Here is a 24,498-nt window from a genome sequence, read left to right on the forward strand (position 1 = left end):
AGGGTACCTACCCTAGGGGACACGGGGAGAACATGTGAGGGTACCTACCCTAGGGGACACGGGGAGAACATGTGAGGGTACCTACCCTAGGGGACACGGGGAGAACATGTGAGGGTACCTACCCTAGGGGACACGGGGAGAACATGTGAGGGTACCTACCCTAGGGGACACGATGAGAACATGTGAGGGTACCCACCCTAGGGGACACGGTGAGAACATGTGAGGGTACCTACCCTAGGGGACACGGGGAGAACATGTGAGGGTACCTACTCTAGGGGACACGGTGAGAACATGTGAGGGTACCTACCCTAGGGGACACGATGAGAACATGTGAGGGTACCCACCCTAGGGGACACGGTGAGAACATGTGAGGGTACCTACCCTAGGGGACACGGGGAGAACATGTGAGGGTACCTACCCTAGGGGACACGGGGAGAACATGTGAGGGTACCTACCCTAGGGGACACGGGGAGAACATGTGAGGGTACCTACTCTAGGGGACACGGTGAGAACATGTGAGGGTACCTACCCTAGGGGGCACGGGGAGAACATGTGAGGGTACCTACCCTAGGGGACACGGGGAGAACATGTGAGGGTACCTACCCTAGGGGACACGGGGAGAACATGTGAGGGTACCTACCCTAGGGGACACGGGGAGAACATGTGAGGGTACCTACCCTATAGGGGACACGGGGAGAACATGCAAACTCCACACAGAAAGGCCCTTTTGCCAACCCCGCCTCGGCTATGGGCACTGATGGCGCGGAGGATTTGCATTACAAAGTTTTGTAAGATTTTCACGTCGACATCTTAAAAATGACCCGGGTTTTAAATAGGCAAAGTGGCCATTTAATATATATATATATTAAGTATGAAAAAAAACACAGACAACAATGCAGTAATTAATAAAAAAAACTTTTATTTATTGATTCATTTCGTATCTAGTGTTACATCGTGTTGCTCACCAGCTACTGTACGTCATTATAAAACCTGTGCACGATTCTCACTCGCCAATAAGTGAGTCATGCACGACTTTGCGGCTGTACTGTACATCATATCGTAGCTGTATACGTAGTAATGACATCCCGTGTCAACATACAAAAATAAATATATTATATATACAAATGAAAAAAACAATAACAATCAAGTTTCTGTAAATATTAGAGGTTTTTTTTTGCCATGTTTTTCTTTTCGCAGCATTTTCTTTTCAACACCAGTCAAAAAGGATCCATCGAATAAATTGCACCGTCTAAACCCAGTGGTTCCCAAAGTGGGGGTCCGGCCCGGGGGACCCCCAGTGGTCCTTGAGGGAGTTCCAAGGGGGGGTCCCCGGCAGCTAAATGATAGTTTGGAACCCAATGGACATTTATGGGTCTGTTAAAGGAGAATTCCATACTAAAAGGCTTTCTTACATTTATTTGTAGTTGTTACGTCCCCACCAAAGAGGTCCAGGTGTTATTTTGTGCAAAAGCTCCTTATTGGCTATTTCCCCTACCATAAGCCCTACATGAATTGCATTGAATTGAATGGGAATTGAATGGGGCTATGGGGTGTTGTGCTAATTCGCTTATTTCCATCGCTCAAAATGATAATTTCTTTGTATATATCCTCTCTTCATAATGTAAATAATATCCCAAGCGGCACACTTTACTACTTATTTCGATGGAAATAAGCAAATTAGCATAACACCCCATAGCCCCATTCAATGCAATGCAATTCATTTAGGGCTTATGGTAGGGAAAATAGCCAATAAGGAGTTTTTGCACAAAAAAACACCTGGACCTCTTTGGTGGGGACGTAACAACTACAAAGAAAGGTAAGAAAGATAAGAAAGCATTCTAGCATGGAATTCTCCTTTAACTCTGAGAGTGTACACACATTTTGTACACTCTCAGAGTTAAATTAACATTGATTTTACAATATAAATTGGGAGTCCCAGAGGTAGAAATGCCATTAAATGGGGGTCCGTAGGGGGTCCTTGAAATTAAAATGGTTGAGAATCACTGCTATAGGGTCGTAAAACTGGGGGGTCCTTGGCTTATCTTTTCTAACGGGGGGTCCGTGAACCACTGCTATAAAACGACAGCACAGATAGTGTGATGAAGTCCTCTCTGTGTCCACTGAAGATCTGTCCCATTATATTATACATGTTTTTAACCCATTCTGAATGGGAACCGTTGGTGTTTTAAGCATTATGTTATGCTTTATCTATTGAGAAATAGCAGATCTACAAGCTCGAGCCTGTAGGTCTGCTATTTTTGAAAAATCGTGAAAATGTGGCACAAATCTTTGAATATACAGTATTCTTTCAAAGTGAGCGTTTTTAACTGAAATCGTTGCTTCTGGGGGGGGGGGGGGGGGTCCCTGGAACAACATATTTCCAGACGGGGGTCGGCGGCGGCCAATTACATGATGTGTTTTTGGCGGTCCTTGACATGACATAGTTTGAGAACGACTGACATAGAAACATGGGTTTTTTTCTGAAAACTGTCAGGATTTAGAAGACATTTGTAGAATCGATCTAAATGGGTAATACAGTCTGACTGCAGACCAACTGTCCTATGATGTGATCTGCAATGTGACCGTATAGCCCTCTAGCTCAGTTATTAATACAGGAATTAAGGTCAAAATGAGTTTTTCGAAAGCATAGTTTTTGTTGTTTTCTTTTTACACCCAGATAAACGATGCTCTCTCTTTTGGGTGTTTTAAGGTTGTATTTTCTCTTTATTTTTCCTTCTAGCATATTGACGATCAACTGATACTGTAAGTGTAGCTCTTAACCCATTCTGAACGGGCACCCGTTTTGGTGTCAGCATCATGTCATGCTTTATCTATTGAAAAATAGCAGATCTACAAGCTCGTATCGCGCCACCGAGTGGCGCGATACGAGCTTGTAGGTCTGCTATTTTTTTGAAAAATCGAAGAACGACTGACATTTTTAGAATCTGATCTCGGGTCAGAATGCGTTCATCAGACCAGCGTGTGTCCAGTGGAAACCTCGTATGAATCTGATCTCAGGTCAGAATGGGTTAAGAAGGCTGAAATGACATATTACTCAGTATTTGGGTCATCCATTCCACACTATGACTATGAAGATAGTCGTTTAAAAAAAGTGTTCTAATTTCAAGTGGAGTGATAGATATCTGTATATATTGCTTGGTGTGGGATGGCCCTTTAATTAACATGGTTTGGTACAAGACCAAGAAAGATAGATGGATTTATGTACAACTGATGTTTATTTTTTATATTTTTTTAGTCTAGTCGGTCCATCTGATCTGAGACAAAGTGTGTATAATTTCCGACTCTAACCCTTCCTATATGCCTTATGCTTGTAGGCCAGTGCATGCCAAAGTCCTGGACAATCTTAAATGTATGTACAATGGATGGGTTTGTTTATCGGAGTGGTTGCTAAAAGTGATTAAGTACTGTATATATCATAAGAATAATGGATGCGTGTGTGTCTATGTTCACATACTAAACGCCATGTCTCTCGTGTGTAGAAGCTTAAAACCCATTCTGAACGGGAACCCCTTTTGGTGTAAGCATTATGTTATGCTTTAGCTATTGAAAAGCTACGAGCTTGTAGGTCTGCTATTTTTGAAAAATCGAAGAGCGACTGACATAGAAGACATTTTTAGAATCTGATCTCAGGTCAGAATGAAAACTGTCAGGATGTAGAAGATTTTTTTTTTTAAATCTGATCTCAGGTCAGAATGGCTTAATGTTGATATGGACAAGAAATATTTACATGACCTCAATCAACGCAGGGTCTACATGGGAACCCTCTGGGGGTCCATGAGGGGGTTCCAGGCTAATGGGGGGGGGGTCCGGGGGAAATGACAAAGTTTGAGAAGCAGCGCTGCATAGGCGACAGTCGGGGGGGTTTAACATTGAGCACTTCCGGCATTTTGGACACCAAATGTTGGTGTCGGTGACTGTCATGACTTTACGCAATGTTTCAAAGAGCAGTGGCGTGCACAGACATTTAGAGGGGCAGGACAGTGGCGTGCACAGACATTTAGAGGGGCAGGACAGTGGCGTGCAGTGCACAGACATTTAGAGGGGCAGGACAGTGGCGTGCACAGACATTTAGAGGGGCAGGACAGTGGCGTGCACAGACATTTAGAGGGGCAGGACAGTGGCGTGCACAGACATTTAGAGGGGCAGGACAGTGGCGTGCACAGACATTTAGAGGGGCAGGACAGTGGCGTGCACAGACATTTAGAGGGGCAGGACAGTGGCGTGCACAGACATTTAGAGGGGCAGGACAGTGGCGTGCACAGACATTTAGAGGGGCAGGACAGTGGCGTGCACAGACATTTAGAGGGGCAGGACAGTGGCGTGCAGTGCACAGACATTTAGAGGGGCAGGACAGTGGCGTGCACAGACATTTAGAGGGGCAGGACAGTGGCGTGCACAGACATTTAGAGGGGCAGGACAGTGGCGTGCACAGACATTTAGAGGGGCAGGACAGTGGCGTGCACAGACATTTAGAGGGGCAGGACAGTGGCGTGCACAGACATTTAGAGGGGCAGGTGTGCTCAGGTGAAAAAAAAGGGCACCTTGTGCAGCACGTGGAACCAGGCCGGTTGCCTTAATAATGTGAGATTTATAGATTTTGGGGCATAAATAATATATTAGAAGCTTTTTTTTAATCAAGAATTGATCAATGTCACCATGGTCCACAATCTGTACACTGTTTTGCTCTAGCACCCCCTAGTGTCTATCTGTGCACGCCACTGTCAAAGAGAACCCCATCCCCCCCCCCCCCCCAGCCCGCTCGCACGGCTTTGGTTGTGTTGTGTTGTGTTTCTACGTCAGGCACACCGTCGGCCTTTTATTATTCTCTCTACGTTCCGACAACGTGACTCTTCTTCTGTCACAGGACATTCTCTTATCTCCCAAAGCCCCCCGTAGAGTCCACGCCATGGCGCTCCGTCCCTTGAGAAAGCCCAAGTGTACTCGGGTTACGAGTATTACTAATGTGAATGCTGGCCCGGCAGGGGCAGCATTTGTGAATTATTTTGTCGACCCCTCTCTCTCTCTCTCTCTTTTTGTCGAGCTCTTGCAGTTAAGGGACACGCAATATAAAGTACAGCCATTACAGTCAAGTCAGTGTTCTTTCACATTTTTGGTTTCGTGATAAATGTAGTGAATTATTGTTAAAACCGCAGCATAGGCAAATGTTGTGTTGCATTAAAACACTTACAGTTTATAGAGTATACAGTATTTAACCCATTTTTATGTTATGCTTTAGCTATTGAAAAATAGCAGATCTACAAGCTCATAGCGCGCCACCGAGTGGCGCGCTACGAGCTTGTAGGTCTGCTATTTTTGAAAAATCGAAGAGCGACTGACATAGAAACATAGCTTTTTCAGAAAACTGTCAGGATGTAGAAAGACGTTTTTTGAATCTGATCTCAGGTCAGAATGGAAAACTGTCAGGATGTAGAAGACGTTTTTAGAATCTGATCTCAGGTCAGATCAGAAAACTGTCAGGATGTAGAAGACATTTTTAGAATCTGATCTCAGGTCAGAATGGGTTATTCAGGAGGGTGTATGTAGTCCCAGAATCTGTGCCAGTGTGTATGGCGTTTGATAACTAACGTCAAAGTTAGCAAATAACTGCTCTACTGTTCTTGACAAAGAGCAACATGTTAAAGTGTTTGTTCCTGCAAACACTTCATGACGACTACATGATTATACTGAGATGTACTCTATTCAGGCCAGTGGTTCTCAAAGTGGGTTCGTTCTGGGGGACCCCTAGGGGTCCTTGGGAGGGCTCCAGGGGGGGTCCCCACTTTTATAAGGCATAAACTATGTTTAACTACTTTAAGCCTAATACACATTGGCTATTTGAAAGCAGCCGGACTACAAGCTCAATCGTTGTGAGCTTGTAGATCTGCTATTCTTTTTTTTTTTTTTACAGATACAAAATATAATCTTATAGGGGGTCCCTGGCACAAATGTTCCAGGGGGTCCTCAGCTAAATTATAGTTTGGAACCAAATTATTAGAGTTACAGACCTATTATGGGTCTGTAACTCTAAGAGTAGACACTCTCAAGAGTTCATAAATTGGGGGTCCCAGGGATAGAAAATGCCATTAAATGCTAATATGCATGTCAAACTGGGGGTCCTTGAAATTAAACGAGTTGAGAATCACTGCTAGAGCCATACAACTCTTCTCTTATGGGGGTCCCTGTCATATGTCTTCAAATGGGGGTCCCTGGCATGTCTTCAAATGGGGGTCCCTGGCATATGTCTTCAAATGGGGGTCCCTGGCATGTCTTCAAATGGGGGTCCCTGGCATTTTGTCTTCAAATGGGGGTCCCTGGCATATGTCTTCAAATGGGGGTCCCTGTCATATGTCTTCAAATGGGGGTCCCTGTCATATGTCTTCAAATGGGGGTCCCTGGCATATCTCTTCAAATGGGGGTCCCTGGCATATCTCTTCAAATGGGGGTCCCTGTCATATGTCTTCAAATGGGGGTCCCTGGCATTATGTCTTCAAATGGGGGTACCTGGCATATGTCTTCAAATGGGGGTCCCTGGCATATGTCTTCAAATGGGGGTCCCTGGCATATGTCTTCAAGTGGGGGTCCCTGTCATATGTCTTCAAATGGGGGTCCCTGGCATATCTCTTCAAATGGGGGTCCCTGGCATTATGTCTTCAAATGGGGGTCCCTGGCATATCTCTTCAAATGGGGGTCCCTGGCATATGTCTTCAAATGGGGGTCCCTGGCATATGTCTTCAAATGGGGGGTCCGTGGGATACTTATTGCCAACGTGGGGGTCCTTTGACATGGAAAAGGTTTGAGAACCACTGCCCTCTAGTGGACAGTCAAGGCATAACTCTTGAGAAGCTTCGTTTCCCAAAATGAGTTGGACTGATTGAAAAAAGACACAGATTTACAACTATATGTATGTATGGATGAAGAGCAGCCTGTTCATCATCCAAGGTCCTGGTGGTTCTGTCAGGAGGAACGGCCCAGGAACAGCCCAGGAACAGCCTAGGAACAGCCCACACACATCCTGCAACGCAGAGAGAACAGGAACAGCCCAGGAACAGCCCAGGAACAGCCCACACACATCCTGCAACGCAGAGAGAGAGGGACATCTAGATCAGTGTCGTTTTCGTCGACGAAAACTAAGACGAAAAATGCTCGTCGACTACCTTTTTCCACTGACAAAAAACGAATGGAAACTAAATTAAACCTAAGCTACGATGACTAAGACTAAATATACTGACAATGTCGTCGTCAAATAAAAACTAGACTAAAATGTTAAGAAGGGACTAGTGGACTAGAGATCCAGTATAAGTCATTTTACACTTGGTTGCATGCTGAAAATAGAACTTTTTAGCAAGTGTAAAAACACTCATTACGACGGCATCAAGACCCGCCAAAACACATTTTAGTCGACTAAATCACCTGTAGATTTAGTCGACTCAAATCTTATGACATTTAGTCGACTAAAACTAGACTAACACTAAGACATTTACAGGTGACTAAAATGTGACTAAAACTAAATGAAGTTTCAGTCCAAGTCCAAAGACTATGACTAAACTAAAATCGAAATTTGCTGCCAAAAACAACACTGATCTAGATACACTGATATCATGATAACAGCGTACGAAGTAAACCAGTACCAGTGGTTGTCAAAAGTGGGGTCCGGGGACCCCCAGGAGTTCCCCAGCTAAATGATAGTTAGGAACCAAATGGACCCCTTATGGGTCTGTAACTCTCAGAGTTTTATTTTTTATTGGTTTTTTGAAGGGACAGACAGTAGGCTGACAGGAAGCATTGATTTTACGATATAAATTGGGTCCCACCCAGAGATAGAAATCCCATTAAATTGCTTTGACTTAGTCTAATGATCTTTATGTAACAATGTGAAAGAAAATAATAAAAAAAATAAGGGGAAATGTTATATTCGTGGACGATCATGGCACTCTATTGACTATATTATTCTAGAAAATAGCACTTCATTCATTTAACCCATTTTGCGCGGGAACCCATTTTGGTGTTAGCATTACGTTGTGCTTTAGCTATTGAAAAATAGCAGATCTACAAGCTCATAGCGCGCCACCGAGTGGCGCGCTATGAGCTTGTAGGTCTGCTATTTTTTGAAAAATCGAAGAGTGACTGACATAGAAACATAGCTTTTTCAGAAAACTGTCAGGATGTAGAAGAACATTTTTAAGAATCTGATCTCAGGTCAGAATGGAAAACTGTCAGGGTGTAGAAGACATTTTTTTAGAATCTGATCTCAGGTCAGAATGGGTTTAAAAACACGGTATACTAACAGCACACGTACCTGTCTCAAGTTGATCCAACGGGTCGAGGTTGTGATCCAGTGTATAAAGCCTGCAGCGCTCTGTGTGTGTGTGTGTGTGTGTGTATATGTGTGTGTGTGTGTGTGTGTGTGTGTGTATGTGTCTGTGTGTGTGTGTGTGTGTATGTGACTGTGTGTGTGCGCGTGCGTGTGTGTGTGTGTGTGTGTGTGTGTGTGTGTGTGTGTGTGTGTGTGTAAAGGATAGGAGGAGTCAGAAAGCAGCAGCGTGTTCATAAAAGGTGTGTCAGTCAGCGTGCGGGGGGGGGGGGGGGGGGCAGAGGTCAGTCAGGTGACCCCAGGAGGAGGGGGGGGGGACCATGGGGTGACCCCAGGACCGCGGGCCAGGCTGGGGGGGGGTCTCTACTTGAAGCAGGGGCTGGCCACGGTGGGCGTGGGGGGGTAGACAGTAGACCCCCAGGCTGGGGGGGTCTCTACTTGAAGCAGGGGCTGGCCACGGTGGGCGTGGGGGGGTAGACCAGGGCCACACTGACGCGCTCCGCACAGGACATCTTTGGACAGATGATCTCCGTCAGTCCCTCGGGACGAGTCTGGTTGAGCAGCTCACCTGACGGGAGATTAAACACAGAGTGATTAGTTATTGTAGGAGCCATCTTTACTTGATTTCACATATCTGTGACTAAATGGCGCCCCCCACTGGTTTGCCTTGGAAAATGGCACCATGGTTCGCTTTAATCCATTCTGACCTGAGATCAGATTCATACGAGGTTTTCCACTGGACACACACACTGGTCTGATTAACCCATTCTGACCTGAGATCAGATTCTAAAAGAAATGTCAGTCGTTCTTCGATTTTTCAAAAAATAGCAGACCTACAAGCTCGTAGCGCGCCACTCGGTGGCGCGCTATGAGCTTGTAGATCTGCTATTTTTCAATAGCTAAAGCATGACATGATGCTGACACCAAAATGGGTTCCCGTTCAGAATGGGTTAATTAAGCCACAGGCCCACAGCTGTGGGTGGAAAGATAACCAGTAGAGACACAGATTTCAACAGCTCGCACGCATCGCACAAACAGCGCAGTTTAAAGAAAGGAAAGAAAGAAAGAAAGAAAGAAAAGTACTTTATTATTTGTTTATGGAACCCTGCGCTCGTCTGTTTTTTGAGACCTTTATTTAGTTTATGTCTGGAGACCATGTTCTTGTTTTGTTTGCCCTGTTTATTTTTAAACCATTACACTCACACACAACACAAACTCTAGCCCCTTTCGGGACCCTACGTAAAACTTTTTTGATATTTTGTTGAGTTTTACGTTGGGTCCCTGCTCGCTACTGTACTTTCGTATGGAAATTCCTATATGCGGATATGGAGATTCTCTCTAAAATAGGACCCGCGGCATGTGACGCCATTATTTTCCTTGAGTTATTCTGAATTCGGTAACTTTAAGTAGCTATACATCCAGCTGCGAATATCTCCTGTGGCGCGGAAGCCGTTAAGTATTTTTAATCTTTGTTTGACCGATTTGGTCGCTTTATTTCTTCTTGTTTGTTTACCGTTTATTGTACCGCCTCCCGGTGTGCGGTTGGCTTGTGAGGCTACGTCCCTGCCTCTGATCTGCTGTGTCATAGCTATAGCGCCACTAGCTAGCCAGATAGGCGGTACAATGAAGTGTCAATAAACAAGGAAGGAAAAGAAGAATCCAAGCTTCCAAATCGGGCAAACATATATTAAAAATACTTAACGGCTTCCGCGCCACAGGAGATATTCGCAAAGGTATGTATGTGTACTTATACTTTACATATTCAGAAAGCCTCATACTGAAGAATATCGTCAAAGAGCGCGGGGAGGCGTTTTAACATGTAAACATGAGCCAGTAAATGTTTTAATCAGGTGGCATGGACGACGTGGAACAGGACCCAATGCACTGGGTCGAACAAATGTCAGAAACTTCAGTAGCATTTGGGTTCTGCTTGGAGGGCTACACAAACTCCTGCCATAATATCAACCTGTTGCAGTCATCATCTATCACCATCGACAAACAACTACAAGTGAGTAAAGACCCAAAGTGTGAGCACGTTGTTAAACCGTATATCTCTGGTCATATGTTTTTATTTATATTTTTTTACCTACCCTTCTATGTTTAAACTAATTGCATTACTAAAATCTGAAAAACAAAAAATTGGGTGCTTTTCTGAAAAATGTTCTTCCACTGTATACATAGGGAAAGCCTTCCGATATGTCTATGTATATCGTGTAATCTGTAATGTATTGTATACTTTCGATTGTATACTTTTATGAATCTGTGCTCCAAACCATGTGATCATGGTCGTGAGTTAAATACATGATATGAGAAAGAAAGGCATATTGGCCCTACAGTTATTTAAAAAAGCAAATGATAATGTCTGTGTGGTCTAGAATCTAAATTATATATCTAGACTCTAGATATCAAATAAATATCATTGTTTTTATAGAGCACGGTTAAAAACAACTCACGCTTTACAGGTCGAAATAAACAGCAAAACAGAACAGTCAATAATAATAATTAAACAACATGCAGTCAAAGAGTAGGAAAAATAAACGACATTAAAGGCAGCAAAGCAAACCCTTAACCCATTTAAACCTAAGTTCGATTCTACAAATGTCTTCTAAATCATGACAGTTTTCCAAAAAACCCTATGTTTCTAATCTATGTCAGTTGGTTCTCAAACTACTTCATGTCAAGGACCCCTAGAATTATATGTATTTGGCCTCTGACCCCCACCTGAAAATATGTAGTTCCAGGGACCCCCCCTAGAAGCAAATATTTGAGTAAAAAAAACATTTGCTCTGAAAGAATATATATTCAAAGAATTGAGGCACACTTTTGACGATTTTTCAAAAATAGCAGATCTACAAGCTCGTAGCGCAGCACTCGGTGCCGCGCTACAAGCTTGTAGATCTGCTATTTTTTAACAGCTAAAGTATAACATAATGCTTTAAACACCAAAAGGGGTTCCCGCCCTGAATGGGTCAAAAGACTCAGCGGAGTCCTATTTTAGGAGCTGTGCCTCTAAGATATGGACTATAGTGTGTGTGTGTCAATATTTAAAGTTGTTCCTTATCTATTGCCCTCAGTAGTACCTGTAATGAACAAACATCCAGATAACTATGTTGTTGTTACAGACGGTTTGGCTTTCTCAGACAGCTGTTCTCCGTTTGGCCACTGGGTGGCGGTGTTACACTGTGGCTCAACGGTGCAGCCAAATAAACCAGAATAAACAGTTGATTGAAAGCACTTCCCTAAGGGAAGGGAGTTGTCATGTTTGAACCAGAACTAACACCTTCTAATTGTTTTTCAATTTGACACATGATGTACCCTTAAGGGATGCTTCTGGTTATGATAGAACCATGTTCTACCTTCAGGGAAGGTTCTGGTTATGATAGAACCATGTTCTACCTTCAGGGAAGGTTCTGGTTATGATAGAACCATGTTCTACCTTCAGGGATGGTTCTGGTTATGATAGAACCATGTTCTACCTTCAGGGATGGTTCTGGTTATGATAGAACCATGTTCTACCTTCAGGGATGGTTCTGGTTATGATAGAACCATGTTCTACCTTCAGGGATGGTTCTGGTTATAGAACCATGTTATACCTTCAGGGAAGGTTCTGGTTATAGAACCATGTTCTACCTTCAGGGAAGGTTCTGGTTATAGAACCATGTTCTACCTTCAGGGATGGTTCTGGTTATAGAACCATGTTCTACCTTCAGGGATGGTTCTGGTTATGATAGAACCATGTTCTACCTTCAGAAAAGGTTCTGGTTATGATAGAACCATGTTCTACCTTCAGGGTTGGTTCTGGTTATGATAGAACCATGTTCTACCTTCAGGGAAGGTTCTGGTTATAGAACCATGTTCTACCTTCAGGGAAGGTTCTGGTTATGATAGAACCATGTTCTACCTTCAGGGAAGGTTCTGGTTATAGAACCATGTTCTACCTTCAGGGAAGGTTCTGGTTATAGAACCATGTTCTACCTTCAGGGAAGGTTCTGGTTATGATAGAACCATGTTCTACCTTCAGGGAAGGTTCTGGTTATGGTAGAACCATGTTCTACCTTCAGGGAAGGTTCTGGTTATGATAGAACCATGTTCTACCTTCAGGGATGGTTCTGGTTATAGAACCATGTTCTACCTTCAGGGATGGTTCTGGTTATGGTAGAAACAAAACACACAGGGAAAATAAATCACAGAACTTCACGTTATGAAAGTCCTTCATATATATTAATATCTATAAATGCACCAAGTCTCTGTGTGTGTGTGTGTGTGTGTGTGTGTGTGTGCGCGTGTGTGTGTGTGTGCACGTCTTTAATTCTTGTAACTCGAGAACCGTTCGCCCCACCGACTTGAAATTCGACACCCGACTGCGTTCCACACCCCCGCAGGGAGTACAGTGCCCGGTGCATGTCGAGTCTGTCGGACCCACGGTTGTCCAGAACCGCCACAAAAGGCCCCTCTCTGCCCGGGTTCTGGACATTCCTTCCCCCCCCCAGGCTCCATATATGGAGCTGGCCCGTTCTGACATCACAACCCTCCATATTTGGGCATGCCTGACACAGAACTCCATATTATATAGGAATAAAGGGACACAGAGAGACACATACAGAAATCTCCATATATGGACATGAAAGGGACACGGACAGATGGGTGGAACCCTGACACGGGTACAACGGGTATCGCATAGCCGGGTAGCAGTGTTGTTTTTGGCAGCAAATTTCTATTTTAGTTTAGTCATAGTCTTTGGACTGAAACTTAATTTAGTTTTTGTCATATTTTAGTCACCTGGAATGTCTTAGTGTTAGTCTAGTTTTAGTCGACTAAATGTCATCAGATTTTAGTCGACTAAATCTACAGTTGATTTAGTCGACTAAAATGTATTTTGGCGGGCCTTGATGCCGTCGTAATGAGTGTTTTTACACTTGCTGAAAATAGCCGATCTACAAGCTCACAACGCGTCGCAGATCGGCTATTTTCAGCATGCAACCAAAGTGTAAAATGACTTATACTGGATCTCTTGTCCACTAGTCCCTTCATAACATTTTAGTCTAGTTTTTATTTGTCGACGAAATTGTCAGTATATTTAGTCTTAGTTTTAGTCATCGTAGCTTAATTTTCATTTAGTTTCCATTCGTTTTCCAGAACATTTTTCGTCTTAGTCTTAGTCGACGAAAACAACACTGCCGGGGTGGGGCATGGACCTCTAACTTCCATCGCTAACCGACCCTGTGCTTTACAGACGAACACCGGTGTAGTCGTTGAAAAAGCAGAGGTCTAGACTAACTTAGTCTAGACTAACTTAGTCTAGACCTGACGCTCCTATTAAAGGGCCATTGTAGAATGTGCCTGCTCCTTATTCTATAAATTACTTATTATCCTTATGGGTTACTTATTATCTGTTAATATTATGTGTGCACTTCCTTGTCGACTGTTTAGACAGAGGCTAGGTATACCGGCAGGTATGTGTGTAGCTTATCTGTTCTCCTAGTAGTTTACTCTCATCACTCTTAACCCATTCTGACCTGAGATCAGATTCTATAAAAATGTCTTCTATACATCCTGACAGTTTTCTGAAAAAGCTAATGTTTCTATGTCAGTCGTTCTTCGATTTTTTTTCAAAAATAGCAGATCTACAAGCTCATAGCGCGCCACCGAGTGGCGCGCTACGAGCTTGTAGGTCTGCTAAAAATCGAAGAACGACTGACATAGAAACATTAGCTTTTTCAGAAAACTGTTGGGATGTAGAAGACATTTCTTTAGAATCTGATCTCAGGTCAGAATGGGGTTAAGTGTTGCATGTCAGACCAGGGCCATTCGTAGCCTGGGATCTGCTGCTCTTCTACGCTATAGATACAGTGGATGTGTACAGACAGACAGGGACAGCTGGGACAGCGTTTGGCTCCTATTTTTGCAGCTCCGTCTATTAGTGTAAAAAATGCACACAGGCTCCCGTTTACATGCATTATACATTACCATGTGAGGGGGGCTCCTATAGGCCAGTGGCTCCCCCAAAATGGGGTCCGGGGACCCCCAGGGACGGTCCTTGAGGGAGTTCCAGGGGGTCCCACTCCCCAGCTAAATGATAGTTTGGAACCATATGGAGCCTTATGGGACTGTAACTCTGAGTGTACAAATGGTTCCAACAAATGTTCCGTTTGTACACTCTCAGAGTAAAATTGATTTTACAATACTCTGAGTTAAATTAACACTGATTTTACAATATAAATTGGGGGTCCCAGAGATAGAAATGCCATTAAATGGGGGGGGGGGGGGTCCGTATAGACTAATGCATGTCAAACTGGGGGTCCTTGAAATTACACTGGTTGTGAATGCTATAGAGCCGTAAAAATCTTCTCTTATGGGGGGTCCCTGGCATATGTTTTCGATGTGTTTTTGATGAATTGAACAAGGTGGAGCCACTTGTAAAACAAGTGTAATGCTTAATTGGGTCGTCCAGTCACAGTTAACAGTCTTTGTATTGAGTTTGTGCTTGAAATGTACTGTAATTCTGCAAACTGTTAATAAATATTTCTATCTATCAAAAAAAAAGTCCTTGACATGAAACAGTTTAGGAACGGTCGTTCCCAAAGTGGAGTCCGGGGACCCCCCCAGGGGTCCTTGAGGGAGTTCCAGGGGGTCTCGCCCGACCCCTTTTGGTGTCAGCATCATGTTATGCTTTAGCTATTGAAAAATAGCAGATCTACAAGCTCATAGCGCGCCACCGAGTGGCGCGCTATGAGCTTGTAGATCTGCTATTTTTTGAAAAATCGAAGAACGAAGATCTCGGGTCAGAATGGGTTAATCAGACCAGTGTGTGTGTCCAGTGGAAACCTCGTATGAATCTGATCTCAGGTCAGAATTGGTTAAGACTCCCCCCCCCCCCCCCCCCCCACACACACACACACACACACACTTTGGGAACATATAGTCTGTTTCTCAACACTGGTCACCTGGGTGTTGCCTGAAGCGTTTTCAATCCGAACAGCAAACATTCACAACATAACATCATCCTTGTAGCAACTTGTTGCCCCAAAAGGAATGCTCTGGTCTCTTAAGTCTACGTCTGCTTTGGAGTTAACCCATTCTGACCTGAGATCAGATTCTATTAAAAATGTCAGTCGTTCTTCGATTTTTCAAAAATAGCAGACCTACAAGCTCATAGCGCGCCACTCGGTGGCGCGCTATGAGCTTGTAGATCTGCTATTTTTCAATAGCTAAACCATAACATGATGCTAACACCAAAATGGGTTCCCGTTCAGAATGGATTAAAGACCGTTTCTTGTCTTCTTCTAGGCTGTATCGTCTCCTCCAGTCATAACATACAATGCATCTTTAGAAATAAACCGGTTTTCAATAATCCCACTTTTCATTCAGATTTGTTCTGTACTATAAACCGCTGATTTTAGATTTCTAAATCAGTCGTGACATGAACGTTTTTCATGTCAAAGACGCCCAAATGAATATGCATTTGGCCGCAGACCCCCCCCCCCCCCCCCCCCCCCCCATCTGAACATATTTTATGCCAAGGGACCCCCATACAAGATTTGTGTTGTTAAAAAAGATATTCAAAATTATTCACATTTCTTTGAGGATTAGGCTGAACCTCACCAAAGGCTTAGTTTTGAATTAAAGACAAGACCACTACAATTCCATATTTTTGGCAAAGTTTTAGTCCGATGGCATCCAATTATATATTTTTTTCTGAAATACCTATGTTTCTATATCAGTGGTGCTCAATATTTCATGTCAAGGACCCCCCATCTGAAATATGTTGTTTCAGGGACCCTCCAGAAGCAACGATTTGAGTAAAAACGCTTCGCTCTGAAAGAATATATTTTCAATGATTTGCACCACATTTTCACGATTTTTCAAAAATAGCAGACCTACAAGCTCGTAGCGCGGCACTCGGTGCCACACTACGAGCTTGTAGATCTGCTATTTTTCAATAGCTAAAGTGGAACAGAATTCTTAAAACACCAAAAGGGGTTCTCGTTGCCCTACTAACTGGCAGGAGAAATCTGTGATGGGTCCAGTGAGTTGTTTGGGAACATCCTCCCGGCCCGGCGCCCCCCCCAGTTCGGTCAACAGACAATAATAATATCGTGCCATTTCTTTTGCATGCAGCAAACAATCGTTTCCACCAAAGCAGCATGTGTCAACAACGTCACGTGTGTGTGTGTGTGTGTGTGTGTGTGTGTGTGTGTGTGTGTGTGTGTGTGTGTGTGTGTGTGTGTGTGTGTGTGTGTGTGTGTGTGTGTGTGTGTGTGTGTGTGGTGTGTGTGTGTGTGTGTGTGTGTGTGTGTGTGTGTGTGTGTGTGTGTGTGTGTGTGAGCATAGAAGATGTGCAAAGGGCAGAACAGAATGATAATCATCACGTGAATGTACAACAGGAGCCCATTCTCTGAAACCAGGCCAGCCAGGGGGGGGGGGGGGGGGGGGGGGGGAGAGGGACAAAAGGTTGGCATGCCCGTTCGTTGGCAGCGGTATGCCCAGGGCCTGGTCTCCTCTCCATGCCCGTTGGCAGCATTATGCCCAGGGCCTGGTCTCCTCTCCATGCCCGTTCGTTGGCAGCGGTATGCCAGGGCCTGGTCTCCTCTCCATGCCCGTTCGTTGGCAGCGGTATGCCCAGGGCCTGGTCTCCTCTCCATGCCCGTTGGCAGCGGTATGCCAGGGCCTGGTCTCCCCACTCCATGCCCGTTCGTTGGCAGCGGTATGCCCAGGGCCTGGGTCTCCTCTCCATGCCCGTTGGCAGCGGTATGCCCAGGGCCTGGTCTCCACTCCATGCCCGTTCGTTGGCAGCGGTATGCCCAGGGCCTGGTCTCCACTCCAGGCTGGCACTGTCCCGGAGCGGTGCCAAGGGACCTCGTCTTCAGACGGGCACCGTCCCGACTACCCGGTACCACTGGCTCCTAGTCCTACACGAACCCATTCTCACCTGAGATCAGATTCTAAAAAATGTCTTCTATACGTCAGTCGTTCTTTGATTTTTCAAAAATAGCAGACCTACAAGCTCGTAGCGCGCCACTCGGTGGCGCGCTATGAGCTTGTAGATCTGCTATTTTTCAATAGCTAAAGCATAACATAATGCTAACACCCAAAATGGGTTCCCGCCCAGAATGGGCGCTAAACAATACTGACTGATGTCTAAAATGTGGGGAAACAGTAGCAGCCTTTCTTCAGGCTTTGTTGTTCAGAGTGCGGGCTAAAGTACAGTATTATAACAGTAGCAGCCTTTCTTCAGGCTTTGTTGTTCAGAGTGCGGGCTAAAGTGATTCGGTTCTCCAAAAAATCACACCCTGTGATTTGTTTAGGACAAAAATAGCCCATTTCCTCGTCCACATAATGTACAATTCTCCATTCATTATCAATTCACTGTTTGTGTTACGTAGGACCCAAATAGCTGATTTGCTCAGACACACATTAAATCTACACTAATACACTAAGTAAAGCAAAGTTACCATGTTTACCCAGGGTAACTGGACTAAGGAAAGGAAAGGTACTATGTTTACCCAGGGTAACTGGACTAAGGAAAGGAAAGGTACTATATTTACCCAGGGTAACTGGACTAAGGAAAGGAAAGGTACTATGTTTACCCAGGGTAACTGGACTAAGGAAAGGAAAGGTACTATGTTTACCCAGGGTAACTGGACTAAGGAAAGGAAAGGTACTATGTTTACCCAGGGTAACTGGACTAAGGAAAGGAAAGGTACTATGTTTACCCAGGGTAACTGGACTAAGCTCAAGAACTTGTTTACAGCCAGGCCCTGCTCATAGAACATTTCATAGTAGAGGTTCAATGCCTGGCTCAAGGGCACTTCAGCGGTGGTCATTTTAACGTGCCGGTCCGGGGATACGAACTATAGCGACCTTCCGATATCAAGACCACTCCGCAAACCGTTCGGCCACCGCTGCCCACTAAAAACAACCTTCAGGACTAACTGTCCGTGTCACACTGTTATTTGCCAGTGATCAGATGGTAAAAATGCACCATTTACCATGGTGATGGTGGGATGTGTGTATTCAGGATGTTCACTGGTTTTCTCTGGTAACAACATGACTGTAAGTAGCCTTGGGAAGCAATGGTTCCGCACGGTTCAGAGCGCATGAGGCCCATATCGGTCAGGAGACTATCTCCTGTTTCTGTAGCATGTGAGGCAGCTTCATGTACAAGAAAGTACACCCCCTGGACATGACACTAGTACAGTGGTTCTCTGGGGTCCGGGGACCCCCAGGGGTCCTGGAGGGAGTTCCAGGGTGTCCCCAGCTAAAAGAAAAAAAAAAAAAACAGCCCCCTCTATTTCCCATTCCAAGTGTGTTTGTCTATAGAGCGTCGCAGTCCCGCCCCCCTTCATGACGACGCCAGGCCCAGGAAATAATTCCCAATGCATTTTCCCCCATAGACATTTCAAAAAGTATTTATTTAAAGACCTTTTAAACGTCGTACGAAGCCAACTCGAGTCGTGACAAATCATGACAACAAAACACAATAACACAATGACAACAAACAAATAATTACAAAGAAGAAAAACAACAAAAAAAAGTGTTTCTTTCTTCTTTCTAATTATTTGTTCGGACCGAAAAAATGTGTTTGTTGTTGTCATGATTTGTCACGACAAGAGTTGTCTTTGTCCGCGGCGTATAAACGTCTTTAAATAAATAACTCTCTGAAAAGTCTGAGGAAAATGAACAGGGATTTATTTTTCCGGGTTCTCTCGAAGGGGCGGGGCTGCGACACTCTGTTAACCCATTCTGACCTGAGATCAGATTCTAAAAATTGTCTAATACATCCTGACAGTTTTCTGAAAAAGGCTATGTTTCTATGTCAGTCGTTCTTCGATTTAAAAAAAATAGCAGACCTACAAGCTCGTAGCGCGCCACTCGGTGGCGCGCTATGAGCTTGTAGATCTGCTATTTTTCAATAGCTAAAGCATTAACATAATGCTAACAGCAAAACGGGTTCCCACCCAGAATGGGGTAATGTAACTATTTTCTGCTGGAGGGGGAGAATATAAATCAGGCTTCAGGTGTCGTCGTGTCCAAACGGTTTCAAACAGCCCAGGAATGTTGGTTCACATATGACTCCATTGTGTTGTTTGTTGTCTGGACGCGACCACACCTCTGGGAAGCACTGCAGGGCCGAATGCTTATCAACCTGGGGGTCCTTGAAAAGGAAAGGTTGAGAACCAATGGCTAACAACATGATGCTACAGAGCAGAGCACATGATGATGATGCTGGTTTCATGCGGTTAAGGCCATCGGCAGCAGCATTTATAAACGGGGGACAGCCTAGAATAGATGAAGCATCCTGTAATGTGACCAGTCTCTCTTTAAACATAATGAACGGCAACCCATTTTGGCGTCAGCATCATGTTATGCTTTAGCTATTGACAAATAGCAGATCTACAAGCTCATATCGCGCCACCGAGTGGCGCGCTACGAGCTCGTAGGTCTGCTATTTTTTTGAAAAATCGAAGAACGACTGACATTTTTAGAATCTGATCTCAGGTCAGAATGGGTTAATCAGACCAGTGTGTGTCCAGTGGAAACCTCGTATGAATCTGATCTCAGGTCAGAATGGGTTAAACATAATGAATGCCACTAATGATGCCCTGCAGCTGGAGATACAGAGCCCTGCAGTCCCTTCAACAATGTCAGTGTGGCCCGCAAGAAATGGACCGAAATAATGTCACTCTGTCGGAACAGTGCATATATCGCATATATATATCTTTTCCTTTTTAAAGGAGAATTCCATGCTAGAATGCTTTCTTATCTTTCTTACCTTTCTTTGTAGTTGTTACTTCGCCACCAAAGAGGTCCAGGTGTTTTTTTGTGCAAAAACTCCTTATTGGCTATTTTCCCTACCATAAGCCCTAAACGAATTGCATTGCATTGAATGGGAATTGAATGGGGCTATGGGGTGTTATGCTAGTTCGCTTATTTCCATCGAAAGAAGTAGTAAAGTGTGCCGCTTGGGATATTATTTACATTATGAAGAGAGGATGTATACAAAGAAATTATAATTTTAAGCGATGGAAATAAGCAAATTAGCACAACACCCCATAGCCCCATTCAATTCCCATTCCATTCAATGCAATTCATGTAGGGCTTATGGTAGGGGAAATAGCCAATAAGGAGCTTTTGCACAAAATAACACCTGGACCTCTTTGGTGGGGACGTAACGACTACAAATATAGGTAAGAAAGCCTTTTAGTATGGAATTCTCCTTTAACCCATTTATCAAATCAAATCAAAGACCAAGGGTCAACCAAAGTGCTGTACAGGATCAGATAAAGGAAAAATAAGACAAATTAAAATCAAGAAAAAAATGAGTTTTAAGAGAGGACTTGAAAGACCTGAGGTCGATTCTACTCCCATCTGAAAATACGCCCCCCCCCCAGAAGCAAAGATTTGAGTTAAAAACTGATCCCAAAGAATATATATTCAAAATTTTCACGATTTTTCATAAATAGCAGACCTACAAGCTCGTAGCGCTGCACTCGGTGCCACGCTATGAGCTTGAAGATCTGCTATTTTTCAATAGCTAAAGTATAACATAATGCTTAAAACAGCAAGAGGGGTTCCCACCCAAAATGGGTTAAAAAACGAATCTATTATATTTTATACCGTCGCACCGAAGTAGCGAAAATGGCCAATTCACAAGCTCACAACACGTTGCATTAGTGAGGCACTGTAAGCTTGTAGATCAGCTATTTTCTGTACTTTTAACAGTACAGAAAATAGGAACACAAGTTATTTGTTTTGCCATATATACTGTAAGTGTATGCCACACAAGGTTTCCGCCCTATATAGTGACAATACCTTTCTGCTTATTCCCCAAAGGCTGTCTCTTCTCTCAGAAAGACAACAGGCCTCCATACGGTATACTGTACTGTACACACACTGTACATGAGACGGCCAGTCAAGGCACAGCCCTGTGGGATGATGATCACACCATGTGACGACAAGATACCGAGACATTCTGCCAGGTTCATTACATACAGTAAGCAGTACAGTACAGTGTGCCCTGGGATCCATGTACTGTAGGCCTACTGTATGTATTCTTCACAGTAGACCAAACAGACCAGGGGGGGCTTCAATGTTTTTTCCAAGCCAAGGATCCCTTAGCTGAGAGAGAGAGAGAGATGAAGCCCCCCCCCCCCCCCCCCAGTCCCTTCTAGACAGTTTTCTGACAAACCTCATGTTTCTATGTCAGTGGTTCTCAAACACTTTCATGTCAAGGACCCCTAGAGTTATATATGTATTTGGCCGCCGACCCCCATCTGAACATATGTTGTTCCAGGGACCCCCCTCCCCCCCCCCCTCCAGAAGCAAAGATTTGAGTTAAAAACGTTTGCTCTGAAAGAATATATATTCAAAGATTTGCGCCACATTTTCACGATTTTTCAAAAAATAGCAGATCTACAAGCTCATAGTGCCGCGCCATGAGCTTGTAGATCTTCTATTTTTCAACAGCTAAAGTAGATTGCGATCTACCAGTAGATCACAAAGGCTGTGCAGGTAGATCACATGACATGCCCCTGAAGAATATTTCATTTAAATGTAAAAACATTGATTGACATAAAAAAAGGGCCTGTTAGCTCAAACCCACAATGCAATATTTTGTTTTCAAGAGTGTTGCTGTGCTGACAAATTAAATACAAAAAACTCGACTCATTCCATTTATCCCTCTATTTCCACATTCCAACTGCATTTGTTTTGTAGCTCTGCTATTCCAAAGCCCCTCAGATACATATTAAACTATTATTTTCAGCAATGGTATAATCTTTTTTTCGGTGGGTAGATCTTGATGAGCTGGTCATTTTGAAAGTAGCTCTCCAATCAAAAAGGTCTGGGCACCCCTGAGCTAAAGCATAACATAATGCTTATAATAACACCAAAAGGGGTTCCCGCCCCAGAATGGGTTAAACGCTTTCAATAGATATGGCTTCATATGGTGCGTTATTCCCGTTCACACAGGCAGATGAAACAGATGCAAAGACGTGAGTTGATCTGGAGCAGCTACATCATGCATCGTTGCATCTTTGCGACGTCGTCATGTCGCCGGCTTCCATTGACAATGAATGGTAGACTGCATCACTTCAATCTCTGTTCCGTGTGTGAACCAGGGGGGCAGTCAGCCAGATATTTCGTGAAGCCTCATTTGAAATCGGTAGTTCATATAATGGCCTGTTGGACTGCTGGACTGGACCCAAAAAGCCCCATAGCTCCATAGAGGCCCATGTATTTTGGCCCAACTTCACCTAGACTGTATTACCTTAATAAACATGGTCATGAATACTTTCTTCTTCCAGTCACTAGTTTAAAGTCTCATTTCTAATGTCATAATATTCTTTTTGGAAAATTATGGTCCCATTAATTAGAAAAATGACCATAAAGTCGCGTATGTTCTGAGGGGCGTGGCTACCGTTACCGTCTATGATCGGGATTCCCCTCCCACTCGAGAGTCTTCTCCTCCCACTCGAGTCAAAATAAAAACCAACAGAGAAAAAGGGGGGAAGTCCCGCCTCGTTGTCTGGGCAGCCAATGACCAGCTGGTACAAAACGGAGCCAGCCAATGGCCAGCTGGTACCAAACGGATCTAGAAAGATGGCGACTTACATCAGGAATTAGCATATCATTACAGGCTTCATTTTATGTTCATGTTAGACCCGGGGAACGCTTTGTCCATATTTTTTACAGTCTATGGTGTGAACGCAACCAATAGACTTGTTCAGCCCTAACCACACCAAAGGGTCAAGAAGGCGGTTCTAGCGCTGTCCCTGCGGTGTGATATGTCTTGTTGCACGTTGACGCACGTTGACCCAAACCACACCAAAGGGTCGAGAAGGCGGTTTTAGCGCTGTCCCTGCGGTGTGATATGTCTTGTTGCACGTTGACGCACGTTGACCCAAACCACACCAAAGGGTCAAGAAGGCGGTTTTAGCGCTGTCCCTGCGGTGTGATATGTCTTGTTGCACGTTGACGCACGTTGACCCAAACCACACCAAAGGGTCAAGAAGGCGGTTTTAGCGCTGTCCCTGCGGTGTGATATGTCTTGTTGCACGTTGACGCACGTTGACCCAAACCACACCAAAGGGTCAAGAAGGCGGTTTTAGCGCTGTCCCTGCGGTGTGATATGTCTTGTTGCACGTTGACGCACGTTGACCCAAACCACACCAAAGGGTCAAGAAGGCGGTTTTAGCGCTGTCCCTGCGCTGTGATGTCTTGTTGCACGTTGACGCACGTTGACCCAAACCACACCAAAGGGTCAAGAAGGCGGTTTTAGCGCTGTCCCTGCGGTGTGATATGTCTTGTTGCACGTTGACGCACGTTGACCCAAACCACACCAAAGGGTCAAGAAGGCGGTTTTAGCGCTGTCCCTGCGGTGTGATATGTCTTGTTGCACGTTGACGCACGTTGACCCAAACCACACCAAAGGGTCAAGAAGGCGGTTTTAGCGCTGTCCCTGCGGTGTGATATGTCTTGTTGCACGTTGACGCACGTTGACCCAAACCACACCAAAGGGTCAAGAAGGCGGTTTTAGCGCTGTCCCTGCGGTGTGATATGTCTTGTTGCACGTTGACGCACGTTGACCCAAACCACACCAAAGGGTCAAGAAGGCGGTTTTAGCGCTGTCCCTGCGGTGTGATATGTCTTGTTGCACGTTGACGCACGTTGACCCAAACCACACCAAAGGGTCAAGAAGGCGGTTTTAGCGCTGTCCCTGCGGTGTGATATGTCTTGTTGCACGTTGACGCACGTTTGACCCAAACCACACCAAAGGGTCAAGAAGGCGGTTCTAGCGCTGTCCCTGCGGTGTGATATGTCTTGTTGCACGTTGACGCACGTTGACCCAAACCACACCAAAGGGTCAAGAAGGCGGTTTTAGCGCTGTCCCTGCGCTGTGATATGTCTTGTTGCACGTTGACGCACGTTGACCCAAACCACACCAAAGGGTCAAGAAGGCGGTTTTAGCGCTGTCCCTGCGGTGTGATATGTCTTGTTGCACGTTGACGCACGTTGACCCAAACCACACCAAAGGGTCAAGAAGGCGGTTTTAGCGCTGTCCCTGCGGTGTGATATGTCTTGTTGCACGTTGACGCACGTTGACCCAAACCACACCAAAGGGTCAAGAAGGCGGTTTTAGCGCTGTCCCTGCGCTGTGATATGTC

General features: G+C 44.6%; 2 protein-coding genes and 1 long non-coding RNA gene across 4 annotated transcripts in view; 1 reads left to right on the forward strand and 2 right to left on the reverse strand.

Moving 5' to 3' along the window:
- Positions 1 to 24,498, reverse strand: part of LOC310879282 (histone-lysine N-methyltransferase Smyd1-like) — a 294,932-nt gene that overhangs the window by 118,218 nt on the left and 152,216 nt on the right. The gene's annotated exons all lie outside the window — the stretch shown is intronic.
- Positions 1 to 24,498, forward strand: part of LOC310879296 — a 229,250-nt gene that overhangs the window by 70,033 nt on the left and 134,719 nt on the right. For both annotated transcript variants that reach the window (XR_014570989.1, XR_014570990.1), the window contains exon 2: positions 19,774 to 19,904. This is a non-coding gene — a long non-coding RNA (uncharacterized lncRNA). The remainder of the gene's footprint in view (positions 1 to 19,773; positions 19,905 to 24,498) is intronic.
- Positions 8,693 to 24,498, reverse strand: part of mfhas1 (multifunctional ROCO family signaling regulator 1) — a 50,326-nt gene continuing 34,520 nt past the window's right edge. Inside the window, exon 2 of the mRNA XM_083793822.1 lies at positions 8,693 to 8,900. Coding sequence (XP_083649948.1) covers positions 8,767 to 8,900 — 134 coding nt within the window. The 3' untranslated portion in view covers positions 8,693 to 8,766. The remainder of the gene's footprint in view (positions 8,901 to 24,498) is intronic.

This window comes from Protomyctophum parallelum (genome assembly GCF_964188405.1).
Source record: "Protomyctophum parallelum genome assembly, chromosome: 21".
Lineage (NCBI taxonomy): Eukaryota > Metazoa > Chordata > Actinopteri > Myctophiformes > Myctophidae > Protomyctophum > Protomyctophum parallelum.